The sequence below is a fragment of the Quercus suber genome, unplaced genomic scaffold (assembly GCF_002906115.3).
Source record: "Quercus suber isolate HL8 unplaced genomic scaffold, Cork oak 2.0 scaffold_8, whole genome shotgun sequence".
Lineage (NCBI taxonomy): Eukaryota > Viridiplantae > Streptophyta > Magnoliopsida > Fagales > Fagaceae > Quercus > Quercus suber.
Window position 1 is genome coordinate 643,093 of NW_027069474.1, and position 25,060 is coordinate 668,152.

At 33.0% G+C, this 25,060-nt stretch overlaps 1 protein-coding gene and 2 pseudogenes across 1 annotated transcript; all 3 read right to left on the reverse strand.

The window, feature by feature from the left end:
• Positions 1 to 3,870: 3,870 nt before the first annotated feature.
• LOC112009221 (peroxidase 1-like) lies at positions 3,871 to 7,852 on the reverse strand (annotated as a pseudogene).
• A 1,325-nt stretch (positions 7,853 to 9,177) lies between these two features.
• Positions 9,178 to 17,320, reverse strand: LOC112009220 (peroxidase 3-like; annotated as a pseudogene).
• A 3,476-nt stretch (positions 17,321 to 20,796) lies between these two features.
• On the reverse strand, positions 20,797 to 22,806 carry LOC112009242 (peroxidase 3). The gene is made up of 4 exons (XM_024041579.2): positions 22,540 to 22,806; positions 22,057 to 22,248; positions 21,666 to 21,831; positions 20,797 to 21,288 (listed from the first exon to the last, which is right to left on the reverse strand). Exons 1-4 carry the CDS (start codon positions 22,753 to 22,755, stop codon positions 20,870 to 20,872), a joined length of 993 nt encoding a protein of 330 aa, XP_023897347.1. The 5' UTR covers positions 22,756 to 22,806; the 3' UTR covers positions 20,797 to 20,869.
• Positions 22,807 to 25,060: the final 2,254 nt, after the last annotated feature.

Consider the following 25,060-nt stretch of genomic DNA (forward strand, 5'->3'; position numbering starts at 1 on the left):
GAACATTCTCAAAGTTGATACTAAAACTATTTACAAAACTAGTTGGGCTGAAACCACCTTTCATCCCATTTACAAAGTGAGAACTGTTGAACAAATATTCTCTATTTCAAAAATTCATGAAAAATGTTGCTTGTTTTCTAAAAGAAATATTAATGATTTCATTGCTAAAAAACAAAGTTATTTGCATATTAGTATGGTTCAAGTTGCTATTAAACCACTCACCCGAAAGGGTATCAACCTTCTGTTCTCATGTGTTTACGAGATGCTAGATTTAAGTACTTTAAAGATAGCATTCTTGGTATGATTACTGCTTCTTTGTATGATGGTACTGTTTATTTCAATTGTTATCCTGGTCTTACTCTTGCTTTGAATGATCCTAATATTATAAAGCTTTAACCTTGAATATTGCTTCATCTGGTTATATTATGGACGAAGGTAATAAACCTTTTGCTTTGATTTACCGCATTTATTACAGATTGATGGTACTCAGTTAAATCCTGGTTGTTTAAATCACAGAGAACCTTCTAGTAAAACTATGTTAATTCATTGTTCAACTCCTGATGCTAAAGTTCAAGTTCCAAAAATGATTCAATGGCAAGACATAAAGCTTCCCACTGAATGGTTGTTGGAACAAGAATCCCCTATTTCTAAACCTATTTTTTATGAGCTAGATCTCGCAAATATTCAACAATATCTTGATGGTACTGTTAAAATAAGTTTTCAAAATATTCAACCACCCTTGAGGATCAACGAAGGAAGACATTCCTTTGCTGGATCTGAAAGTATTTCAAAAAGAGATCAAGATCTCAATGATTTTTTGCAAAAGAATTTTGAAAAACCCACTGATTTCAAATTAAAAGGTGTTTCAAGTGATAAATCTCAAATTAGTGCTGGCTTCTATTCTGCTAAAGCCAAACCTTCTTCTCCATATAGCAGAACTGCTAATGACGGAGAAGATGACGCTAAATCTGTTTGTCCATCAGATTTTGATTTTCCACCTATTGAAAATAATGTTAACCAATTAAGAGTTTTGACTATTTTAAATGAAAACTTTGAAATTGATATGGTTTCTTTGTTCAAAGAGTTTATGCTTTCAAAAAATAGACCTAAAAGGAAATATTTCCAAAATAATTTTGCTCAGTCTGAAAAAGACCGTGTTAAAAGAAAATGGAAAGAAAAGATGCATCAATTGAAAAAACATATTTTGTCCTTTGATTTCCTTGAAAATTATTATGTTTCAAAAGATGAAGTTTCCAAAAATCATTTGAATGTGATAAAGAAATCAAATTTTGTTAAAAGTGACAAAACCATTGTTAGGACTAGCCATCCTCCTCTTGAGACTATTCTGATAAATACTGGCAAAACTAATGTTAAAGCTTCTCCTTTTAAAATTGCTGATGATCAAACTCCTATTGTTAGTCTTATTGAACAAAAGAGAGGTATTTCCCTAATTAGTTTGAGAAAGAGGTCAAAATGCTGAATTTTTTTTTTTAAATGGGCATTTGCCCATTTTCTCCGGCAACACCAGATGATCTTTAAAAAATTATAGGCTCTACTTGTAACATCCCAGGTTATATGTATCATATTACATTGAATTTTATGAATATGTATCCTGCAAACATGCATTGTATCTCACATCGATCATGCTCTAGACTATATAAACAATTATGATGACCATTTAATTATAATTTGATTAATCCTTTTAAGATATATCGGTCAAATGTGCTATTAATTGAGAATACATAAAATAATTAAACTAAGCAAACCATTGGTATGACCTCACTAAAAGCACAATAGGTTAGTGCCTAGCTAGTTAGGGTAAGCTCAAAACCCATTTGGTTGTTATTATCAGGATTAAACAACAAAGCACAATATCAACTGTGAAATATGAGAGCTGATTTTGGGTTCACTAGTAATAGCATAGCACGACGCCGCATTCAAAGACTAATTTGAATCATGTCACCGCATGACGTGAGCACTATTCTTTTACTAGTGCTCTAAGTTCTAAGTAACTCATGAGATTCTCTTTTGGATCTAATGTGCCATTTGCCCTCAGGATCAAGATCCTCTCCATTTGCAGTAAAATAGAGAGGACTAACTTATGATTTAAAATTAGTCTCTTTAACATAATTTAAAATTTTATTCCCACCAAGTAAGAAATGATAATTGAATTTAAAAATTGGGACACTATATTTATTATGGATACGGCTTGTGTCCAATGCTTTTTTTGCATTGGACATGCTATGATATAGACATGTGTCTGAAAATCATAGCGTGTCCAATGCAAAAAGGAATTAGACACAAGCTTCACATATTTATCATCTAAGATTTGTTAACTATACATAGTCCTTAAAATGAAATGGACTTCCCTTATTTCAAAACAAATGGAAAAGATCATTTTCTTTATCTTCTCATAGAACTATATCAAGTTTTATCTTAAAGCTTCTTGCCATGTCACCCCTGCTTTTCTCTTGTGAAAAATTTATTGAACATGGATTGAATGGGGTGGTCATTTGTATAAGTTTGGTTTATTAAATTGTTATTGATTCCATTCCATTTTAGCTAGAGAGATCGAAAAATACCGTATTAGTAAGCAAACCCGAAGAAGGAACTCCCTCATTCCACCTCGAAAAAAAATTATGGGTCATTTCAGCCAATACTAGCTTGTATTTGGATTTTGGCTAGAATGCAATTTGCCTTTGTTTTGATTTTTTTTTTTTTTTTGTCCCAAATTATGGGCACAAATCATTCATCATAATTCAAGAGAATGGAAAATATACATATCCATTTAAAAAAATTATACATTCCATCACTCATAAACCAAATTCACTACACTACACTTTTTCCTTATCTGTCCCTCAGTTCCTGTAAGCACTTGTATTTCTCCCATCTTTTTTATCGAGTGAGCAAACTTCACTAAGAAATATTTGAAGACAATCAATTTTTTAACTTCTTTAAAAGACTTTTCATCTGTTAGAAGTACAACATCGGATTGGAAGAGGCCTTCATGTTTAACAAGATTAGTAATGGGTATCAAAAGATAGAGTGTTTGTTTTGTTTAGACCCATGTACACTTAGATGGTTGAACCTAATTAATTAACCAAGTTGATAATTAGGTTTATTATTCAGATCTAAGTTAAACACAAATAATAATATCACATAAAGTGGAAAAGTAAATAACACAGGCAATATGGAAAATCAATGAAACCAACAGTTTCAAGGTAAAAAACCTAGGGAGGATTTAACCTAATCTATCCTCAAGGCAACAAATTCACTATGATAGAATAGAAGTTTTACAGTAGATTTTTTTCCTAAATCTAAAGCTGCCTCCTATAGTACTAACTCACATGACCACATGCATCTGCGAATACATGGACTCTTCTATTTGAATTTGTCGCACACAAACATCCACATTTGTGACTTTGAAATCTTACTCAAAGTTTTAAATTATCAGCTATGTATGATATTGTATGTAGCAACTTAATCCACCAGTTCTTGAATATAGATCTTAATTTCAGTAGATGCTTGTTGAGTTAGAAGGCTACAGAAACCACATAAATCTCACAGGACTAACTCACAAGACTTCCAAGAACTTCTAAAACTTATTTACAATTTTCCTTTTATACCAAGTAATGTTGGACACAAACCCTAAACGTTTTCACTGGCTTTGGGCCTGATTTAAAATATGCAGAAAAGGATCTTCGATTGGTCGAGCCTTTCTTTCGGTCAGTCGAGCCTTGCAAAACCTAAATGCTTTTTTCTACAGCTTGACTGTTCTTGAATCTTGACTTAAACCAACATAAGCAATGCGTAACACTTAAACTAGACATGTTTTTATTCTTAGTTTGCCAACTTACATAAAATTAGAATCTAAACATTTATTCCTAAATATTTAGAACCTAACAAAGAGCTTTTAGGATCCATTGGCAACGTAGTTATTTTGTCTGATAGGTTCTTGCATTTGGTTTTCAAGTAACTTGCATAGATCAGATTAAGCAAAGGGTCCTAACCATAGCCTTTTCCTATAAAATTGTATAGTCTCTTGTTGAAAGAAAAGCAATGCGAATCGCCAATGGTGTGTGTTGGATTATTTAGACTCCTGTACACTCAGATTGTTTAACCTAACTAATTAATCAAGTTAATACTTAGGTTTATTATTCAAATTTAGGTTAAACACAACAATCATATCACTAAGTGTGGAAAAATAAAGAAGATAAGCAATATGATGACCCAGGAAAACCAATGTAACAATTCAATTTCAAGGTAAAAGACCTTAGGAGGATTTAACCTAAACTATTCTCAAGGCAACAAATTCACTATATAGAATGAAAGTTTTACAATTGATTTTTCCCTAAATCTAAAACTACCTCTTATAGTACTTACTCACGTGACCACACGCAACTCCAAATCCATGGACTCTTCTATCTGAATTTGTTGCACAAAAACACTCACGTTTGTGATTCTGAGATCCTGCTCAAACCTTTAGACCATTAGCAGTAGTTGAAATTGTATGTAGCAACTTATCTCCACTGGTTCTTGTATATGGATCTTCTTTCTTGTAAATGCTTGTTGACTTAGAAGGTTACAAAACCTCTCAAATCTCATAAGAGTAACTCACAAGACTCTCTAGAACTCCTAAAACATAATTTAGGATTTTCCTTTTATACCTAGTAGTGTTAGAAAAACCCCAAACATTTCCCAAGCTTTCGGGCGTGATTTCAATTCTACAGAAAAAAGACTTTCGATCGGTCAAACTTGTCTCTCGATTGGTCGAGCCTTGCAAATTTTGAATTCTTCTTTTTGCAGCTTCACTGTTCTTAAATATTGACTTGAACCATCTTGAGCAATCTCTAATACTGTTCTAAGACTTAAAAATCTTAAACTAGACATGTTTTAGTACTCGGTTTGCCATCATACATAAAATTAGAACCTAAACATTTATTTCTAAATATTTAGAACCTAATAGTATGTGCACCTGACCATATAGAGAGTTTTAGTTTTTGGGCAAATTAGGATTGGGGAAAAAAGAAAGAAAGAAAAAGAACATTAGATTATAGTAATATCAATAACAACAAGAACAATAATGCTTAATTTGTCCTGATAATTACCTTCCATACCTCATTTTGACTAATAGTTTATTGTCTCATTATCTTATGCTAATTAGTTCATGATATGCATATCTTCTATTAGATTATTACATCAATGCTACGTTATAATGGGGCCTTAATTATTTAGTGTTAGTTAAAAGTAAGGACATATTTTGTGCACTTTGTATATACATCTTCACTCACAACAACATGTGAATTGTATTACTCCTATAGCCAAATGAGATCCACATATATATTGTGAGAAAATATGTATATGTCGGATGCATGAAGTAATTACTGTTCAAATAAGGCAAAACGAAACTCGTTCCAAAATTTTAATGTTTGAGCTTTGAAATTTTCACGAATGCCAACCTCATAAAACTTACACAAATATAGATGTTTCAATTTCTTATCACTACCTCTTTCTATATACATTGACATTGTTTACCTGATAAAACTACAAGATCAAAAATGTCGAGGTCTTTGCTAGCGAATCTTTGTTTGAGTTGATCAAAATTGAAAGTTGGTGGAGGAAGGTTAGCAAGGGCATCCGAAGCATGTGATATGGTTCCGCCTCTTCTTCCAAGGAATACTTTCCATAATAATTTCTTATACTACAGTCATTTTCATAAACAGTCAAACATTAAGATTAACTGAGTCTTGAGCAAAATAGAAAACCTTAAAAGTTGTTAGATAAAGGAAAAAGAGCTCCACTAATACGAAAATAGTCATTAGTGTAAGTATCTAATTGATCAAGCCAACAATTCGTTGTTTGTGTTTTGAAGATTACTAAATTTTTTTTCCAAAACTTACTTGGAATAAAACTAAGTCTCTAGCAGCTAGGGCAACAATTTCAGCACAAGATACAACTCCAAGGAAAACCTTCTCTACTGCAACTCTTTGATATCTGCTATAACGTCGAATCCTCCAAGGGTTTGGTTTGGAACTGCATCCTTTTTAGCTGTATTATTTGCTGTGGAGTCAATCAGTATCAAGGCATCACAAGCCTAACATATAATTCACCAGATATATATACTTCAGAAACATAGAAGACATAAATGTGATATGAAAGATATTGCTACACATTTTGAATTTCAAAGGTCAAATACATTTATGTCGGAGGACCCATAATATATATTTTGTAAATTCAAGAAAAAAAAAAGTGTGGAAATTTATTCCATATGGCATATGTCCAGTTGAACTGCAAGAAATTTTTTTTTTTTTTTTTTTTTAACAATGTAAGATAATAAGACGAGTACGTACTTGAATATATGTCAGCTTTTATCATACAGAAATATTAGAGCATGAATTATATATAAAAGAAAAACATGAATGACCCTAATGAAACAATCATGAAAATGCAGCCTCAGTTAAATCCTATGCAACATGTTTCCATGTAACCTCTTTCACAATGTCAAGGGCGGACAACTCTCTCTCTCTCTCTCTGGGGTGCAATATTGCTTTGCTAAATATCATACATTGCATCCTTATATATATATATATATATAGAGAGAGAGAGAGAGAGAGAGTCTCTCTCTCTCTCTCTCTCTCTCTCTCTCTCTCTCTCTCTCTCTCTCTCAGAGAGAGAGAGCTAAGAGCTAGGTATCTTATTTCCCTATGAACAGTTCAGCAAGCAATATTTGAAGTAATCATTGATTTTTTTGTATTAATAGTACCATCAAAAAGAGGAGGAATAATAAGCGATTGTTTACAATCCATTACAACATGGATCAATGGATCACACAGCAAAGATTAAAATCTAATCAGGATGTGCCCACTATGATACCACTTGTTGGGTTATAAATTGACTCCGGTTAATTGATTCAATTACCCAAATTGATTATTTAGATTAAATTATATGCAAATTGTGGAAGCACCAACAAATCACCAAATAAACTAAGTCCAACAGAAATTAAATGACATGGTAATTTGTTGACAAATCAAATTACATGCAAAAAATTACATTATAATTTTATGCTACTTATCCTTCTAATTGCATTCTAATTCTATCAAGTGTCTTAATATTTTAAAGGCAAAAAACTCATCTTCGTTCTTATATTTTCATGTGATTTTCACTTTGGTCCATAACTTTTTTTTTTTCACCGCTTTTACTCTATATCCTGGAAAACGCGTCTCCTTTTAGTCTTTTCAATCAGTGCTCTAACAGCAAAGTCCTACGTGGCAAACGGAGCTATTAAAATAATAATAATTATTATTATTTTGGTATTAAAAATGCCACATCAGAATCTAAATTTAAAAAAAAAATTAATTTATTAATTTTAAATAAATTAAAAAATAAAAAAATAAAAATCACAAGAATTGAGATCTATGTGTCTTGAACAAGAACATAAATTCAGATCTAAGAACACAAACCCAAATCTAAGGACACAAACCCAGAAATTAAAATCCAAAAACTAAAAATCTCAAAATCACCATTTTCTCAAACCCAGCAAAATCATCAAATCCTAAAGCCCCAAAGTACCAAATCAATCAAAAAATACAACACAACCAATACAAACAAAAAAAAATCTCAAACTCAGAAAAACCCATCTTAAGCAAGCAAACCCAATAAACCCACCTCAAACATAAGTCTTGGTCGATCCTTGCAATTTTATGTTCACAATGGAGTAACCGTTTTTGTCACAACCCTCAATCTTCACCGTTGTCTTCATCCTGACCTCCTCATCACTTTCCAAATCTGATGGTGTCATTGGCAAGCTCACAGTCCTAAATGGCAGCCCCTCGAAGTCCCTAACCGAGAGCATGAGCTAATGCAAGCGGCGTTTAACATTTGTCATGGTCTCTTCTCCTCCAAGAAAATCTATAGTTGTAGCTTCTTGTTAGTTAATACAGTGTGCACGCTTACCACCCCTACCACCGATCAGTCACCAAACCAATGATCCACCCCATCGATTTGGGTCAGGTTTGGGGTTTGAGTTGTGGTAGAGTTTTTTAAGGTCGAGAAGGTCTTTCCAACGGCTAGAACATCTCGAAGTTTTGGGAGAGAAGAGGTACAAGTCGGTGCTGGAGATCTCAGGTCTTTGGCGGGTTTTTGGAGACTCCAGCGACCTAATTTAGGAAATGGTGGTGTCTTTGACTTGAGGTTTGACCAACGAGAGCTGTAGTGGAACGAGCTTTCCGTCGGAGAAGAGCTCGTCGGCGGGGAGCATGGCCACCGAATCTGGGTTTGCTTGAGGTGGGTTTGCTTGCTTGAGATGGGTTTTTCTGAGTTTGAAATTTTTTTTGTTTGGATTAGTTGTGTGGTATTTTTAAATTGATTTGGTACTTTGGGGCTTTAGGATTTGATGATTTTGCTGGATTTGAGAAAAATGTGATTTTGAGATTTTTAATTTTTGGATTTGTGTTCTTAAATTTGGGTTTGTGTTCTTAGATCTAGATTTGTGTTCTTGTTGTTCTTGTTCAAAACACACTTAGATCTCAATTCATGTGATTTTTGGTTTAATTTTTAATTTTTTAATTTAGTTAAAATTAATTAATTAATTTTTTTTTTAATTTAGATGCTGATGTGGCATTTTTTAATGCTAAAATAATTTTTTTTTTTATTTTAATAATTTCATTTGCCGTGTAGGACTTTACCATTAGGGGACTGACGGTAAGAACTAAAACAAGGCGTGTTTTCTAGGATAGGAAGTAAAAGCAGTGGAAAAAAATTAGGGACCAAAGTGGGAATCGCGTGAAAATATAGGGACGAAAATAGGTTTTTCGCTTATTTTAAATATACTGTAATTTCTGCCAAGTGTCCTTCTAATTACACTTAAATTTTTTGTCAAGTATATTTACATGTAAATTCACACATTTAAACATTTTAAAAAAATATATAAGAAGATTCAATTAAAATTTATTGTACTTCAATCTAATACTATGAACGAGCAACCATTAAAGAACAAGAAATTTAATTTTCAAATCACACTTACAAACGATAAGCCTCTATTTTCTCACAAATCCTATGGCTTAACTTTGTGCTTAAATAGACCACAAATTCTTCACAATTCAATAAAACTAAAAATAGAAATCTCCATATAAATAAATACACATGCTCTCATTAATAAATCAAACAACTCTTAAGAATTCAATCCACCACCCTACAATTTTTTCTAATCTGTCCCTCAGTTCCTGTAAGTACTTGAATTTCTCCCATCTTCTTCATAGAGTAAGCAAACTTCTCCAAGAAATACTCGAAGGAAAGCAATTTTTTGACTTCTTCTAAAGAACCTTGGTCAGTTAGAAGTGCAGCATCTGATTGAAAAAGACCTTCATTTTGTAGCAAGATTTTGTAGTAATGGTTATCAAAAGATAGAGAGCTTGTAGGGTCCATTGGTACTGTAGTTGCGTTGTGAGAGATTCTTGCATTTGGTTTTCAAGTAATCGGCATATGCTGAATTTAGAGAAGGATCCTGACCATAGCCTTTTCCCGTAAAATTATATAATCTATTGTCGAAAGAATGGCAATGTGAATCTCCAATGGTGTGTGCACCTTACCATAGATAATTTCTTAGTTTTTGGGCCAAATTAAGATGAAAAATGAAATAAAAAAGAGAAGGAAAGATAATTGTAATAAATGGTACAGTCTATAGCCGAGCAACAAGGCTAAATTAAACTTGGAACCTCTATTTAAGTCAGCCTTAGCCTGACTCACAATATGATCATCTCCATTTCAAATCCATTTTACACTTAAAATTTTATTTTTAAAATTTAACAATTTATAAACTATATATCATGTCATTTAAAAATTTAAATAATTTGACCGTTTATTTACTTGTAAATTGTAATAGCTTGATTTGAAATATAAATGGATCTATTTCAAATTAAAATGATATTTTTCTGTCAGACTCAGCTTAGGTCAAAACATCATGGCACTTAATTAGGCTACAATGTAAGAAAAACAAGCAAACAAACCTATATGCAAATCTCACAATACTTACACAAAAATAGATGTTCCAATTTTCTATTACCTTTTTTTTTTTTTTGTGGGGTTACATGCATATTTGATCTTCAATGTTGACTTTTGTTTCAAAATTGTCTTTATATATAATTATTGTTGTTTGATAAATGAAAAATGCTGAAATAACAAATAGAATTCATGAAAACAATATCAATTTGATGACGTGGTATGAATTATATTTGTCAGATAGTATTCCATATATAAGAAGATGATAGAAAGTATAGATTAATTAAAGTAAAATATTTTAAATTATGAGGATGGTTTGAAACAAAGGTCAGAGGTTGATAACAAAATGTGCCAATTAACTTCTCTCCCCTTCCCCCCTTTTCTTTCTATGTTCTTTACCTGGTAAAACTACAAGATCAAGACTGTCGAGGCCTTTGCTAGCGAAATTTTGTTTGAGTTGAACAAAATTGAAAGTTGGTGGAGGGAGGTTGCCAATGGCTTCTGAAGCAAGTGATATGGTACCGTCTCTTCTATAAGAAAAGCAGGGAGCTAGGGAAGAGAAAGAGAGAAAGCTAGAGAGAAAAGATTCTGTAAATTGTATATTGACTTATCTCCAAACTAATTGTACAATGCATATATATATATATATATGTTACAAAACACACATGGAAGCTCAACTGTTAAGACTAACCAACCCTGTAATATACAAATCAATTCTAAACTACCCATCTAACCAACTTCAGTGGTACACGTGTCCATTTATACTTCTGCTAATTAACTTAAGCTAGAACTACAAGTCATAGACACAAAACTAAACCATTTCAATCGTTTAGCAACCTTCATGTAAACGGATTGTAATACTCTGTTTCATTGCTCTGCCTCTCTGCCTAAGTTGATCCTTCGAACACCCTTCTCATCAATGCTTGCATCTATCTTCTTCTTCTCATTCTTATCAATACTCTTATCCAAATTTTGACATTCCCCCTCAAGATGAGAAGCTGAACTATGTATGTTCACTATATTCATCTTGCCTAACAAGTATCTCAATTGTTGACTATTGAGAGCTTTTGTAAGCAAATCAACCAACTGAGAACGTGAAGGAATGAAGAGCAGCCTAACAACATTGTTTTGCACCTTATCTCTTACTACATGACAGTCTACTTCTATGTGCTTGGTTCTTTCATAAACATTGGGTTTTCCCCAATATAAATTGCAACTTGGTTATCACAAAATAATAGAGCAGGTTGAGGATGATGAATCTCCAAATCCTTCAACAATGCTAACAGCCAAGTCATTTCACAAATGGTAACAGCCATTGCCCTATACTCTGCTTCAGCAGAAGATCTAGACACTATGGACTGTTTCTTGGACTTCCATGATATGAGAGAATCACCCAAAAAGATGCAATAGCCTGCGGTTGATCTCCTGGTATCAATGCAAGAGGCCCAATCAGCATCTGTGTAGGCCTTCAAATGAAAATCTGATGCAGCTGACAAGAAAACACCTTGACCAGGACAACTTTTGATGTATTGTAGCACTTTTTATGCAGCATCTAAGTGAGGTTTCCTGGGTTTTGACATGAACTGACTTAGTTTATGAACAGGATATGCAATATCTGGTCTGGTGATAGTCAGATAAAGCAACCTGCCCACTAATCTTCTACACACTCCAGGATTAGCTAGCAATTTTCCTTGAAACTTGCTTAGCTTCAAATTCTGTTCCATTGGCACCTTGCTAGGCTTACAAGCTAACATTCCAGCATCCTTCAATACTTCCAAAGCATATTTTCTTTGAGACAAAGTGATACCCTTGTCTGATCTAGCTATCTCCAATCCGAGAAAATACTTCAAGCCTCCAAGATCCTTAAGTTTGAAGTACTGATTCAAAGAAGTCTTAAGTTCCTCAACTGCTTGAGCATTATTACTAGCTATGAGAATATCATCAACATAAACCAGCAAAGCTATGAAGGAATTATTGAACTTCTTTGTGAACAAAGAGTAGTCAGCTTTGGATTGTGTGAAACCATGGTGCTTAATGACAGAACAAAACTTTGCATTCCACTGCCTTGAAGCCTGTTTAAGCCCATATAAAGACTTGTTCAACTTGCAAACAACATGCTCCCCTTTGCTGTGAAAGCCTTAAGGGAGTTGCATGCACACCTCCTCATGAAGATCACCATTCAAGAAGGCATTATTGACATCTAACTGAACTAAATGCCAACCTTTCACAGTAGATATGGCCAGAAGAGTTTTCACAGTATTCAACTTGGCAACAGGTGAGAAAGTATCTGTAAAATCCAGCCCCTCTTGTTGAGTGAATCCCTTAGCAACTAACCTTGCTTTATACCTCTCCACAGAGCCATCAACTTTGTATTTGATTCTATAAACCCATTTACAGCCAATTTCCTTTTTATTTGGAGGCAAAGAAGTAAGGGTCCAAGTATCATTAGAAACTAAAGCATCAATTTCAGTACTCATGGCTTCTTGCCATTTAGGATCCTTAACAGTCTCATGAAAGAACCTTGGTTCAGGAATAGATGAAATGGCAGAACAAAACATGGCATAGGAAGAAGAAAGGTGGGAAGTATCAATATAATCAAAAAGAGGATACCTGGTAGTGACTAAGGAAGTCCCTGACTTGCTGAGTGAATTAGATTGGGAAAGTTCAGTAGATATGATGTTGATGCATATGTAATCTTGTAAGTAGGAAGGAGGTTTGGTAGTCCTAGATGATCTTCGAAGGGAGGGGACAACATTTGGTTGAACTATGTTTGGTTCTTGAAGAAGAGGTAAAGAATCAGGTGCTATAGAACCTGGTGAGACAAGATCAGACGAACCAGGTGCTGGAATGATGGAATCTGATACAACAGGAACACTATGACCTAAAGTTGAATCAAAGACAATTTGAGGACCAGAATTAGGATAAGAAACATGTAAAGAAGGTGTAAGAGGTTTTGAAAACATAGGATCATGTGGAGCAGCCACATTAGGACGGATATGAGGAAGTGAAATGGAAGTATGTGGAGAATATGATGGAGAAATGAAAGGGAAAACAGTTTCATGAAAAGAAACATCCCTTGAAATGAAAATTTGTTTGGTAAGCAAGTTTAACAACTTGTAACCCTTAACACCAAAGGGATACCTAAGAAAAACACAAGGAATAGACCTAGGAGAGAACTTAGACCTATTGTGTGCCAATGTAGAAGCAAAACAAAGGTTGCCAAAAACTTTTAAATGGTGATAAGAAGGAACTTTGCCATAAAGCTTTTCAAAAGGGGTTTTATGATCCAAAACAACACTAGGTAGCCTATTGATGATGTAAACTGCTGTTAAAACACAGTCTCCCCAATAACAAAGTGGTATGTTAGACTGAAATTTTAATGCTCTTGCAATGTTTAAGATATGTTGATGCTTCCTTTCCACTATTGAATTTTGTTGTGGAGTAGCAACACAAGAATGTTGATGAACAATCCCATGTTAAGCATAAAAATCTTTGAGGAAAAATTCTTGAGCATTGTCAGTTCTAAACACTTTGATATTAGTTTGAAGTTGAGTTTGTATCATTTTATAAAATGAAATCAATAAGGGCCTAGTTTCTTATTTGGATTTCATAAGGTAAACCCATGTTGACCTTGTAGCATCATCTACAATGGTAAGAAAATATTTAAAACCATCATGAGTTGTTTTGGCAAAGGGTCCCCATACATCACGATGAATTAAGTCAAAGGCATGAGCAGATAAGTGATTAGAAATGGGAAAGGGTAAACGTCTATGCTTTGCAATAGGACACACAACACAATCTTTATTTGAATGAAAAGAAAACATATCATATACATAGTGTTGAAGTTTTTCATTAGAGGCATGTCCTAATCTAAGATGCCACAAGTAAGGCTTGGTTACAATGGGAACATGAGAAACGGAATTAACAAAAGATTTCAAGACTGACTCCAGAATAGTAGAAGCTTCTGAAATGGACTTGTAATTGTTTGAAGCTTGCAGTAGATACAGATTATTATGAAGCTTACCCAATCCAATCATTTTCCAGCAAGTAAGGTCCTGTATGCAACAATAGTTGGAAAGAAAAACCAAACAACATGACAATGATTTGGTTAATTTGCTTAATGAAATCAAATTGAAGGAAAAGGCTGGAACACAAATGACATCCTCAAGAAGTAAGAATGCAATAACTTGGACTGTGCCTATGTGTGTGGCAAGGACTTTTTCACCATTAGGTAAATGTACAAAGGAATAGACTGAACTAGTAATCTTAGTAAACAATGAAATTGAATGAATAATGTGATCAATAGCCCCTGTATCAAGAACCCAAGATTCTTCATGATAAGCTGTTTTATTTGAAGGATTTTCATTAAAGATTGAATTCTTCAAATTTAGGCAAGTAGGATCCTAGAAAGAAGCACAAGAAATACCTGATAATGTTGAGTTTGCTGAGTGAATAGCATCAGGAGTAGTAGAGGATGATGCATGAGAACTCAACAGAGATAGCAACTGCTGGCATTGTTCAAATGTGAAGGGAAAAGACCCTGACTGTAATGTAGCTTCACACTGACCAGAATCACCATCAAGACTTACTTGATTTGCCATGGAGACTTTGCCCTTTTGCTTATATCCTGGTGGAAAGCCAATCAACTTGTAGCATTTCTCCATGAAATGACCTGGTTTGCCACAGTGACTGCATATAGGCCTACCCTTTCCCTTTGTGTTCTTCCCAATTTAACTGAATGCTTGAGTCTTGACTGCAAGAGCAGTTGAATCAACTGAGTGTCCTCCATTGAAACCTAAAGCCTTCTGTCTCTCCTCTTGTATTACCAAAGAGAAAGCCTTGTCAATAGAGGGACTCAGTTCCATCATCAAAATCTGAGTTCGAACTTGTGAATAAACCTCATTCAAGCCATTGAGGAACTACATCAAAGAATCTTGATGATGAAATAGTGTAATTTTGTCATTCACACCACAGGCACATTTGCCACAAGAACAACATGGTAATGGCCTGAGATTGAGCAATTGATCCCAAGAAGTTTGAAGGTCAGTGAAGAAAGTAGTCACTGTTACATCTCCTTGCATGATCGTTGAAATCTACTTTTGAAGTTGTGAAATCCGTGGACCATTTGCTTGCAAGAAACGATTCTTCAGTGAATTCCAAACCTCCATTGCAGTGTTTCTATAGATCACACTACCAGAAATGTGCGGCGAGACTGAATTCAATATCCATGAAGAAATCATAGAATTATTCTTTGACCAAGCAATCTTTTCCAGAGGAGTGATGGCCATAGAAGCTGTTATAGATCCATCCACAAAACCTAGCTTACTCTTCGCATCTAATGCCATACGCATAGCCCTAGCCCAATTGGGGTAATTGTCTTCTGTCAAGGGCTGAGTAACCAGAATTGCACCTGGTGATTCTCCATGGTGCAGAAAAAATGGACTCCTCGAGTCCTCCATTGGAGAGAGCTCACAATGAGCAACAAATGGAGAAGATGAAGTTTGAGAAGTTTGATTTTGATCAGCCATTGACAAAGAAGCAAAGCTCTGATACCATATAAGAAAAACAGGGAGCTAGGGAAGAGAAAGAGAGAAAGCTAGAGAGAAAAGATTCTGTAAATTGTATATTGACTTATCTCCAAACTAATTGTACAATGCATATATATATATATATATATTACAAAACACACATGGAAGCTCAGCTGTTAAGACTAACCAACCTCGTAATATACGGATCAATTCTAAACTACCCATCTAACCAACACATGTGTCCATTTATACTTCTGCTAATTAACTTAAGCTAAAACTACAAGTCATAGACACAGAACTAAACCATTTCAGTCGTTTAGCAACCTTCATGTAAACTGATTGTAATACTTTGTTTCATTGCTCTGCCTCTCTGCCTGAGCTGATCCTTCGAACACCCTTCTCATCAATGCTTGCATTTGTCTTCTTCTTCTCATTCTTATCAATACTCTTATCCAAATTTTGACATCTTCTTCCAAGCGGCACTTCCCACAATAATATCTTATACTGCAGCCATATCCATAGCAACATAAGCTTAACAATTTTTTTGTACCATATAAGAAAAACTAAAAAGAATGGTGTTAAATAAAAAATAAACGAAACTTGCACTCCATTTATTTATTGATCAAGAAGAGATTTCATCGTTTGTGTATTTAAGATTATATTGAAATTTTTTTCAAAAATTACTTGGAATGAAACTAAGTCTCTAGCAGCTAAGGCCACGATATCGGCACATCAGACAATTCCAAGACATTGCTTCTCTACTTCAGCTTTGATATCGTCTATAATGTTGAATCCTCCTAGCAGGGTTAGATCTGGAGGTGAATCCTTTTCATCTGTATTATTTGGTGTAGAGTCGAGCAATACTGAGGCATCACAACCCTAACATGTAATTCACTAAACTTACTTTAGAAATATTGTCAAATTAAGTATCAAGGTTTAAATAAATGTAATAGTAAGGATTCTACAAATTTTGACTTTCTAATGTCAAATATACATCTGATTTTCTTTTGTAAAATTAAAAAAAAAAAAAAAAAGAGGTAATTTACTTCATATGTCCTGTTTAATTTGTTGCAAGCATATATATATTTTTAACTAAGTAATATTCACATGTGCATCATATGAGGTGATTTCTTGAATTTTTTTTTTTTAATGAGAAAATAGGATTGAGGTAATAAAAGAGCAATAAATCTGGTGACATAAAACTTTAACAATCTTTTTTCACTTAATTTGAGGAGGTAAGTTATGATTAGTATACAATAAAAGCGTTACTGATTGTGAGTTCATATATAAGTGATGTTGCACAGTTACAGCAACCATACATCTTAACAAATTGTGAAATTTGGTTGTTAAAAAATACCCTAACATTGCAAAAATAACAAAACATTGGAAAGTAAAAAGTTAATGAAATGATTATACTGATTAAAAGAAGGCAGTATTTAATTAGCGTTTTGAATGCGTGTAACGTCATAATATCTGGGTGACTGGGTCCTATAAGTGAGTGGGCTCATATATTGTGAGTGTTATCATGAGTTAATATAAAACTAAAAGCATGAATTATAAAAGAAAAAGACATGAATTACCCTAACAAAACAATCATGAAAATGTAGCCTCAGTAATGGGGCCGCCAAAATCAAATCTTGTGCAACATATTTCCAACTGACATTCCTGACATTGTCCTCGACATTTGCACAACTATCCTTGTAATAATCTTGCGTCAATAGTCCTCCATGGCAAGCTTCTTGAGTTGCAAACACTGTTAAAATAATCAAGAAGGAACTCAAGCTAATGATTTTCATCTCTCTCTCTCTCTCTCTCTCTCTCTCTTTGAGTGGATTTCTTTTTCCTTCTGTCAACTGCACTGCAATGCTATCACTCATTGCATCCTTATATAGGGAGCTAGCGACCCTCTTCTTTGGCAAACAATTCATTGTTTAATCAATGATAGAAAACAGCTAAGCCTGCAACAGTAATAAATTTTAACACTACATGCAAGAGAGTTTCAGATTGACTTGACTTGTAACTTGATTTCTCTCTAGACTATTTGGTTAGTACTTTTTATTAATTAGCTCAATAATGATTTAAGTAAGAAATTAAGTGAAGGTGATTACTGGTTAGGATTTGTTTGTAATATTTAGAACGTGCATGCATGGCATGTTTGGTCTCTTATTGGGATGCCCTTTTCAGTGCATGAAAAGATTTTGGAACACCTAGTGATGGCCTTTTCTGTCATCGTTTCATCTGGTTCAACACCAAATATGCAACATGCCAATGTGAAACAAAAGTGCAAAATTTGAAGATGCTTTCTTGGGAAGATTTTGGTCACAACTTTAATATTTAGAACGTGCATGCATGGCATGTTTGGTCTCTTAACCCTTTTCAGTGCATGAAAAGATTTTGGAACACCTAGTGATGGCCTTTTCTGTCATCGTTTCATCTGGTTCAACACCAAATATGCAACATGCCGATGTGAAACAAAAGTGCAAAATTTGAAGATGCTTTCTTGGGAAGATTTGGTCACAACTTTAATTCTCTTTTATTTTATATATATATATATATATATATAATTATGAACTAAAAGGGAATCCATTCTCTTGTTGTCGTATAGAGTTTGAATTAATCATTCCAATGTACCAAATGCTAGTACATCTTATCTTGCTAGCCCTATAAAAGAAATCATGGAGATTTGGGCTCTATACAGAAGTCAAAATTCAAACAATAATTTTTTTTTTAAAGAAACACACAAAAGAGAAGGAAAAAAGTTCAAAAATAAAATACACCATAAATTCTACTCAAAAGTAATGAGGTAAGTTATACTATACACATGCAATACACTTTTTTAAGCAACATGAGACAATTATCTCTTCATTTTTGAGAAACAAACACATGCAAGAGAAATGGTAAATTCAAACAATATACATGTAGCTCTTAAGGTTAGTAATTTTTTGAAGAGAAAATTATATTAAAGTTTGTATTAATTTTATTATAAAATATATATAAACTATGTGATAATATATATATATATATATATATATTTATTTATTTAAAGCCAAAACTGAGAGAAAATTCAATTAGAATCTAAATTAGATTTCAATTGAAGTCTAATTTTGTGTCAAGTGTCCAATTGAACTTTCTTAATTTTGCTAAACCACAATAATGCCTCTACTTTAATTTCAATATAATACTTATTACTCAACTGTTCTTGAGATGAGAACCGTACAAAAATGTTTTTCCCATTCTTTATTCGTATCTATCTATTTGTGTGCTTTTCATTGTTCATATATGTGTCACATAGGAAAATGACCCAGTGTAATATATAGTTCTTTAAAGAATAACAAAAATGTCATTATATACTTCTAATTGATGTCAATCTGCCTTGAACCTTATATCTTTGTTTGATAGTTGTGATTCATACCTAAGGTTAGATCTATGCTTTATTACTTCTATGTTTTATACTTTCATATCCAAAGTATCGCTACAATTGAACATATCCGCATGTAAGCATAGTTACAAGCTAATAAATGTAACGGATGGATTTCAACTTTCTAATAAAAGAAATGTTACTATAAATTTTATCATATAATATTTGAATGATTTTTTTTTTTTTTTTTTTTGTCATCATTATGTATAGAAAATTTTGTAGTATTTCAGTAAATTATTTCTCACGTAAATTTTTTTTTTTTTTTTTTTTGTCATCATTATGTATAGAAAATTTTGTAGTATTTCAGTAAATTATTTCTCACGTAATGAGAGACAGTGACGGTGGCCCGTGGGCACACTCAAGCGTGTGTATCACACGCCTTTATAAATTTTTTATTCTCGTTTTTGATAACGTGCTCACTGCTCATGCAATACGTGACCAACGGAGCATATTCGTAGACTTCTTCAGTTCTTAAGGTTTTTAAATCTTCTTAATTCCTTAATCCTAATCCGGCAATTCCTAGATGAAAGAGAATATGGGGTTAATAACTCAATTTATTATTATATATGTATTATTTTCCTAGTTCTTTGATTCTTTCTCCATTTCTAACAAATGATTCAAATCCAACCAGTTTTGGCCGGACAACATGTGTACGAACACCGACGTTGACTTAATCAATATATTGAATAGGGCATCACAACCTAATTTTGTGGAGTTTATTTAATTTTTAATATAGCTATACTTTTATATATCCCATTAAGTGAATAAGCAAACCCAAACCACCATTACATGTTTGTAATAAATGGACATTTTTGCTCAATTAATAAAGGATCTTGGAAACAAACCAAGAGGCAGCCCTGATGATCTTTTAAAAAATATAGGCTCAACTTGTAACATCCTAAGGTTATATGTATCATATTACATTGAATTTTATAAATATGCGTTATGCAAGTGTGTGTTGTATCTCACATCATGTGTATAGTAGATTGATCTAGACTATATAAGCAATTATAATGAAAAATATTTAATTATAACTGGATTAATACTTTTAAGATATATAGATCAAAGACTAAGTTGATTCATGTCACCGCATGAGCACTATTCTTTTTACCGGTGCTCTAAGTTCTAACTCGTGAGATTTTCTTTTTGGATCTGATGTGCCATTTACCCTCAGGATCAAGATCCTCTCCATTTGCAATAAAATAGAGATGATTAACTTATGATTCAAATTCAATTTCTTTAACATAATTTAAAATTTTATTCCCACCAAGTAAGAAATGATAATTAAATTTAAATATTGTGACATTTTATTTATTATGAATATAGCTTGTGTCCAGTGTTTTTTTTACATTGGACACACTACGCTATGAACATGTGTCTAAATCGTAGCGTGTCCAATGCAAAAAAACACTAAACACAAGCTTCACTCATTTATTATCTAAGATTTGTTGACTATACCTAATCCTTATAATGAGATGGAATTTCCTTATATCAAAACAAGTGGAAAAGACCATTTTCTTTATCTTCATAGAACTATATCAAGTTTTATCCTAAAGCTTCTTGCTATGTCACCCCTACTTAATTTTCTCTTGTGAAAAATTTATTGAACCCGGATTGAACGTGGTGGTCATTTGTATAAGTTTGGTTTATTAAATTATTATTGATTCCATTTCATTTTAGTCGGAGTGGTCAAAAAATACCATATTGGTAAGCAAACCCGAAGAAGGAACTCTCTCGTTCCACCTCAAAAAAAATTATGGGTCATTTCATTTCGGCCAATACTAGCTCGTATTTGGATTTCAGCTAGAATGCAAGTTGCCTTTGTTTTGAATTTTTTTGGTCCAAAAAATGACGTGTCACAAATTATTTATCATAATTCAAGAAAATGGAAAATATACATATCTATATAAATAAATTATACATTCCATCACTCATAAACCAAACTCACCACACTACAGTTTTTTCTTATCTGTCCCTCATTTCCTGTAAGCACTTGAATTTCTCCCATCTTCTTTATCGAGTGAGCAAACTTCTCTAAGAAATATTCGAAGACAACCAATTTTTTAACTTCTTTAAAAGACTTTTTATCTGTTAGAAGTGCAGCATCGGATTGGAAAAGGCCTTTCTGTTTTAACAAGATTTTGTAGTAATGGGTATCAAAAGATAGAGAGCTTTTAGGGTCCATTGGCAACGTAGTTGTGTTGTCTGAGAGGTTCTTGCATTTAGTTTTCAAGTAAGTTGCATAGATTGGATTAAGCGAAGGATCCTGACCATAGCCTTTTCCCGTAAAATTGTATAGTCTATTGCTGAAAGAAAAGCAATGTGAATCGCCAATGGTGTGCGCACCTAACCATAAAGAGAGTTTCTTTTTAGTTTTTGGGCAAAATTAGGATTGGGGAAAAAAGAAAGAAAAAGAAAGAAAGAGAAAGAACATTAGATTATAGTAATATCAATAACAACAAGAACAAATAATGCTTAATTTGTCCTGATAATTGCCTTCCATAGCTCATTTGGACGAATAGTTTATTGTCTCATTATCTTATACTAATTAGTTCATGATATGCACATCTTCTATTAGATTATTACATCAAAGCTACGTTATAATGGGGCATTAATTATTTAGTGTTAGTTAAAAGTAAGGAGGAGGACATATTTTGTGCACTTTGTATAGATGTTCCAATTTCTTATCACTACCTTTTTCTATATACATTGACATTGTTTACCTGATAAAACCACAAGATCGAAAACGTCGAGGCCTTTGCTAGCAAATCTTTGTTTGAGTTGATCAAAATTAAAAGTTGGTGGAGCGAGGTTCACAAGGGCATCCGAAGCATGTGATATGGTTCCGTCTCTTCTTCCAAGGAACACTTTCCACAATGATTTCTTATACTGCAATCATTTCCATAAACAATTAAGCATTAAGCATAACTGAGTCTTGAGCAAAATATTATAAAAAAATTAAGGAAAAAAAAAAAACCCCCTTAAAAGTTGTTAGATAAAGGAAAAAGAGCTCCACTAATACCAAAATAGTCATTAGTAGTGTATCTAATTGATCAAGCCAACAATTCGTTGTTTGTGGTTTGAAGATTACTAAATTTTTTTTCCAAAACTCACTTGGAATGAAACTGAGTCTCTAGCAGCTAGGGCAACAATGTCAGCACAAGATACAACTCCAGGGCAAACCTTCTCTACTGCAGCTTTGATATCTGCTATAACGTCGAATCCTCCAAGGGTTAGGTTTGGAACTGCATCCTTTTCAGCTGTATTATTTGCTGTGGAGTCGATCAGTATCGAGGCATCACAACCCTAACATATAATTCAACAGATATATATATACTTCAGAAACATAGAAGACATAAATGTGATATGAAAGGTCAAATACATTTATGTCAGAGGACCCATAATATATATTTTGCAAATTCAAGAAATAAAAGTGGAAATTTATTCCATTTGTCCTGTTGAATTGCAAGAAAGTTTTTAGTTTTTTTTTTTTACAATGTAAGATAGTAAGACGAGTACGTACTTGAATATATGTCAGCTTTTATCATATAGATATATTTGAGCATGAATTATGTATAAAAGAAAAACATGAATTACCCTAATGAAGCAATCATGAAAATGCAGCCTCAGTAATGGGGCTGCCACAGTCAAATCCTGTTCAACATGTTTCCAAGTGACCTCTCTCACAATGTCAAGGGCCTGAGGACAAGTATCCTTATAATAGTCTAGACTCAACTTTCCTCCATGGCTAACTCCTAGAAGTCCAAACAGGACTGCTATTGAGATCAGGAAGGAACTCAATTTCACATTCATCTTTCTCGCTCTCTCTCTCTCTTTGCTGCTATATTGCTTTGCTAATCATACATTGCATCCTTATATAGAGAGAGAGCAAATAGGAATCTTATTTCCATATGAATAGTTCAGCAAGCACTGTTTGAAGTAACCGTTGATTTTTTTTTGTATTAGTACTAAAATATGTCTTTCTAGACGTGCAAGTTAAGATTGTCCGGGAATAATAAATATAATTATGAATATAAACTGGTTTAGGTCTACCTGTTTTAGTTTCATCAATGATTTATAGTTAGTATAGCTTATTTTCAGTCTTATCAGAATGTCACGACCGGGTTTATGCCATTGGATTACATGTGGCACATTCAGTGTTCAATTGGGATTTCTTCTTGTTTTTGACTCATTCATTCTAACAATTGTTAGAATGAATGAGTTAAAAACAAGAAGAAAACAAATGCAATATATGGAAAAACGAAACATCTAGTGGTGACTCTATCTGTGTTGAGTACTTCACCTTTTATGCACTTACCTTAAGGCTTAAACTCAGGGATAAAATACAATGAAAATTAAACTCAAGTTGAAGTTAGAGTATATGACAAACCCTCTTTTCCTTTTCTGATAACTGAGGCACATGCCATTTGCATCAATCATTACACCAGCAATAATTGAAGTAGCTGAATTGCAAAGTCAAGTTCATTGGCCCTTAGAATAGTTAAAGGTTTATATATTTCATTAAACACTAGTTATGTGAAAAAAATTTCTTATCTATTATATTATGTCTGACTTTTATATTACTCGTCAACCACATTTCACCAGGTATGAAAGACGTGCACGCATGCCTTCTCAACCAGGCAAATATATATATATATATATATATGAAAAAGAGTTTATAAAATGAGTTTGATTTGCCTTCGATACTTTAAGAACATGACAAATGTCTAAAAATAGCAATATATTACTCGCATGTCCCATAGAATACATAAATTGTGACAAAATATGGAATGGAAATTTATCATTTTATTTGCATTTGATATTTTTATTTAAATTCTTTGACTACTTAATAGTTAATACTCGATCAAACCTCTTTTTTGAGGTAGTCTTCGCTTCTAAGTACTAGTCCTTACGTTCTCAAAAAAAAAAAAAAAAATAGTACTAGTCCTACTTTTGACTAGTCCGGCCTACACCTATACAAAATAAATATATTTCCTCTTTTTAATTTCTTTTCATATATTTTTTAGTAAATAGGCAATCAGCAAATTGCATATATATATATATATAAATGCACTCTAAAATTTTATTGAAATTAAAGATAAATTATGAGTTAATTTCAATCAATCATAAGTACTGACTCATGCATGATTTCTCGTATCATAAGTTATCTATAACTGTTGAAATATTTCTTTTAAGTATCACATGCTCCTTGAGTTGGAAGAAGCACAAAAAAAAAAAAAAAAAAAAAAAAATTAAAGATAAATTATGGGTTAACTTCAATCAATCGTAAGTACTAACTCATGATTTCTAGTACAAAAAGTTATTTATAATTGTAGGTATAAAAAGTTATCTATAACTGTAGAAATCTTTCTTTTTAAGTAACACATGCTACTTAAAGAAGAAGCCCCAAAAAAACCCTCAAATTTCGTATAAAACATCATTGATTGATTATATTTTCCTAAAATTTATCAGCTGGGGCAAAGTTGTTTTGTCCTTCATCATCCAACAAGCTCTCCCGAGTCCTAACTGTTGAGAAAACGCAAAAATTTCAGGCATCAACACATCATTTCAAATTATGCATTTTTACACACAAAATAATAATAATAATAATAAATATAATAATAATAATAATAATAATGTTTAATTCCTTTGCTTCCTATAAAATAAAATAAAAAATAAAACTTCATATATTATTGCTTGGTAGAATATTGTGTTTTAGCCAAGAGTCATGTAGGTCTAGTTCTTCTAATGAAGATATCAAGAGTTTAAATCTTTTAAAATCAAGGTGAATCAACAAAGGATGATCAACTCAATGGTGGCTGGTGAGGCCCTCTAACCTGTGAACTCCACCATGACCATAACTGACTCATGAGTACTCCTCTTTTCCTAGTTCTATGTTCTATATTCTATGATTCTATATTTCTATCTAGCCAAGTAGTATTTTACTATATGTTTTTTACAGTTAACTCCACAGTATTTGTTTTTTACGGTGCTTGTGAGGCTGATTGGCCTTGAAGAGGTTGAAGCTCAAGTGAATAGGAACGACCTGATGAATGAGATGGTATCAGGATATCTGTAGCTTAGTCCAACAGCAGTGCAACTTATTATTATTTTTTTC

Coding starts and splice junctions, on each gene's coding strand:
- LOC112009242 (XM_024041579.2), bottom strand. CDS start 22,755: ATGAATGTGAAATTGAGTTCCTTCCTGATCTCAATAGCAGTCCTGTTT. Junction 22,249..22,539: donor TTCATGATTGCTTCATTAGG/GTAATTCATGTT, acceptor ATTATATGTTAG/GGTTGTGATGCCTCGATACT. Junction 21,289..21,665: donor CGATCTTGTGGTTTTATCAG/GTAAACAATGTC, acceptor CTTTATGGTTAG/GTGCGCACACCATTGGCGAT.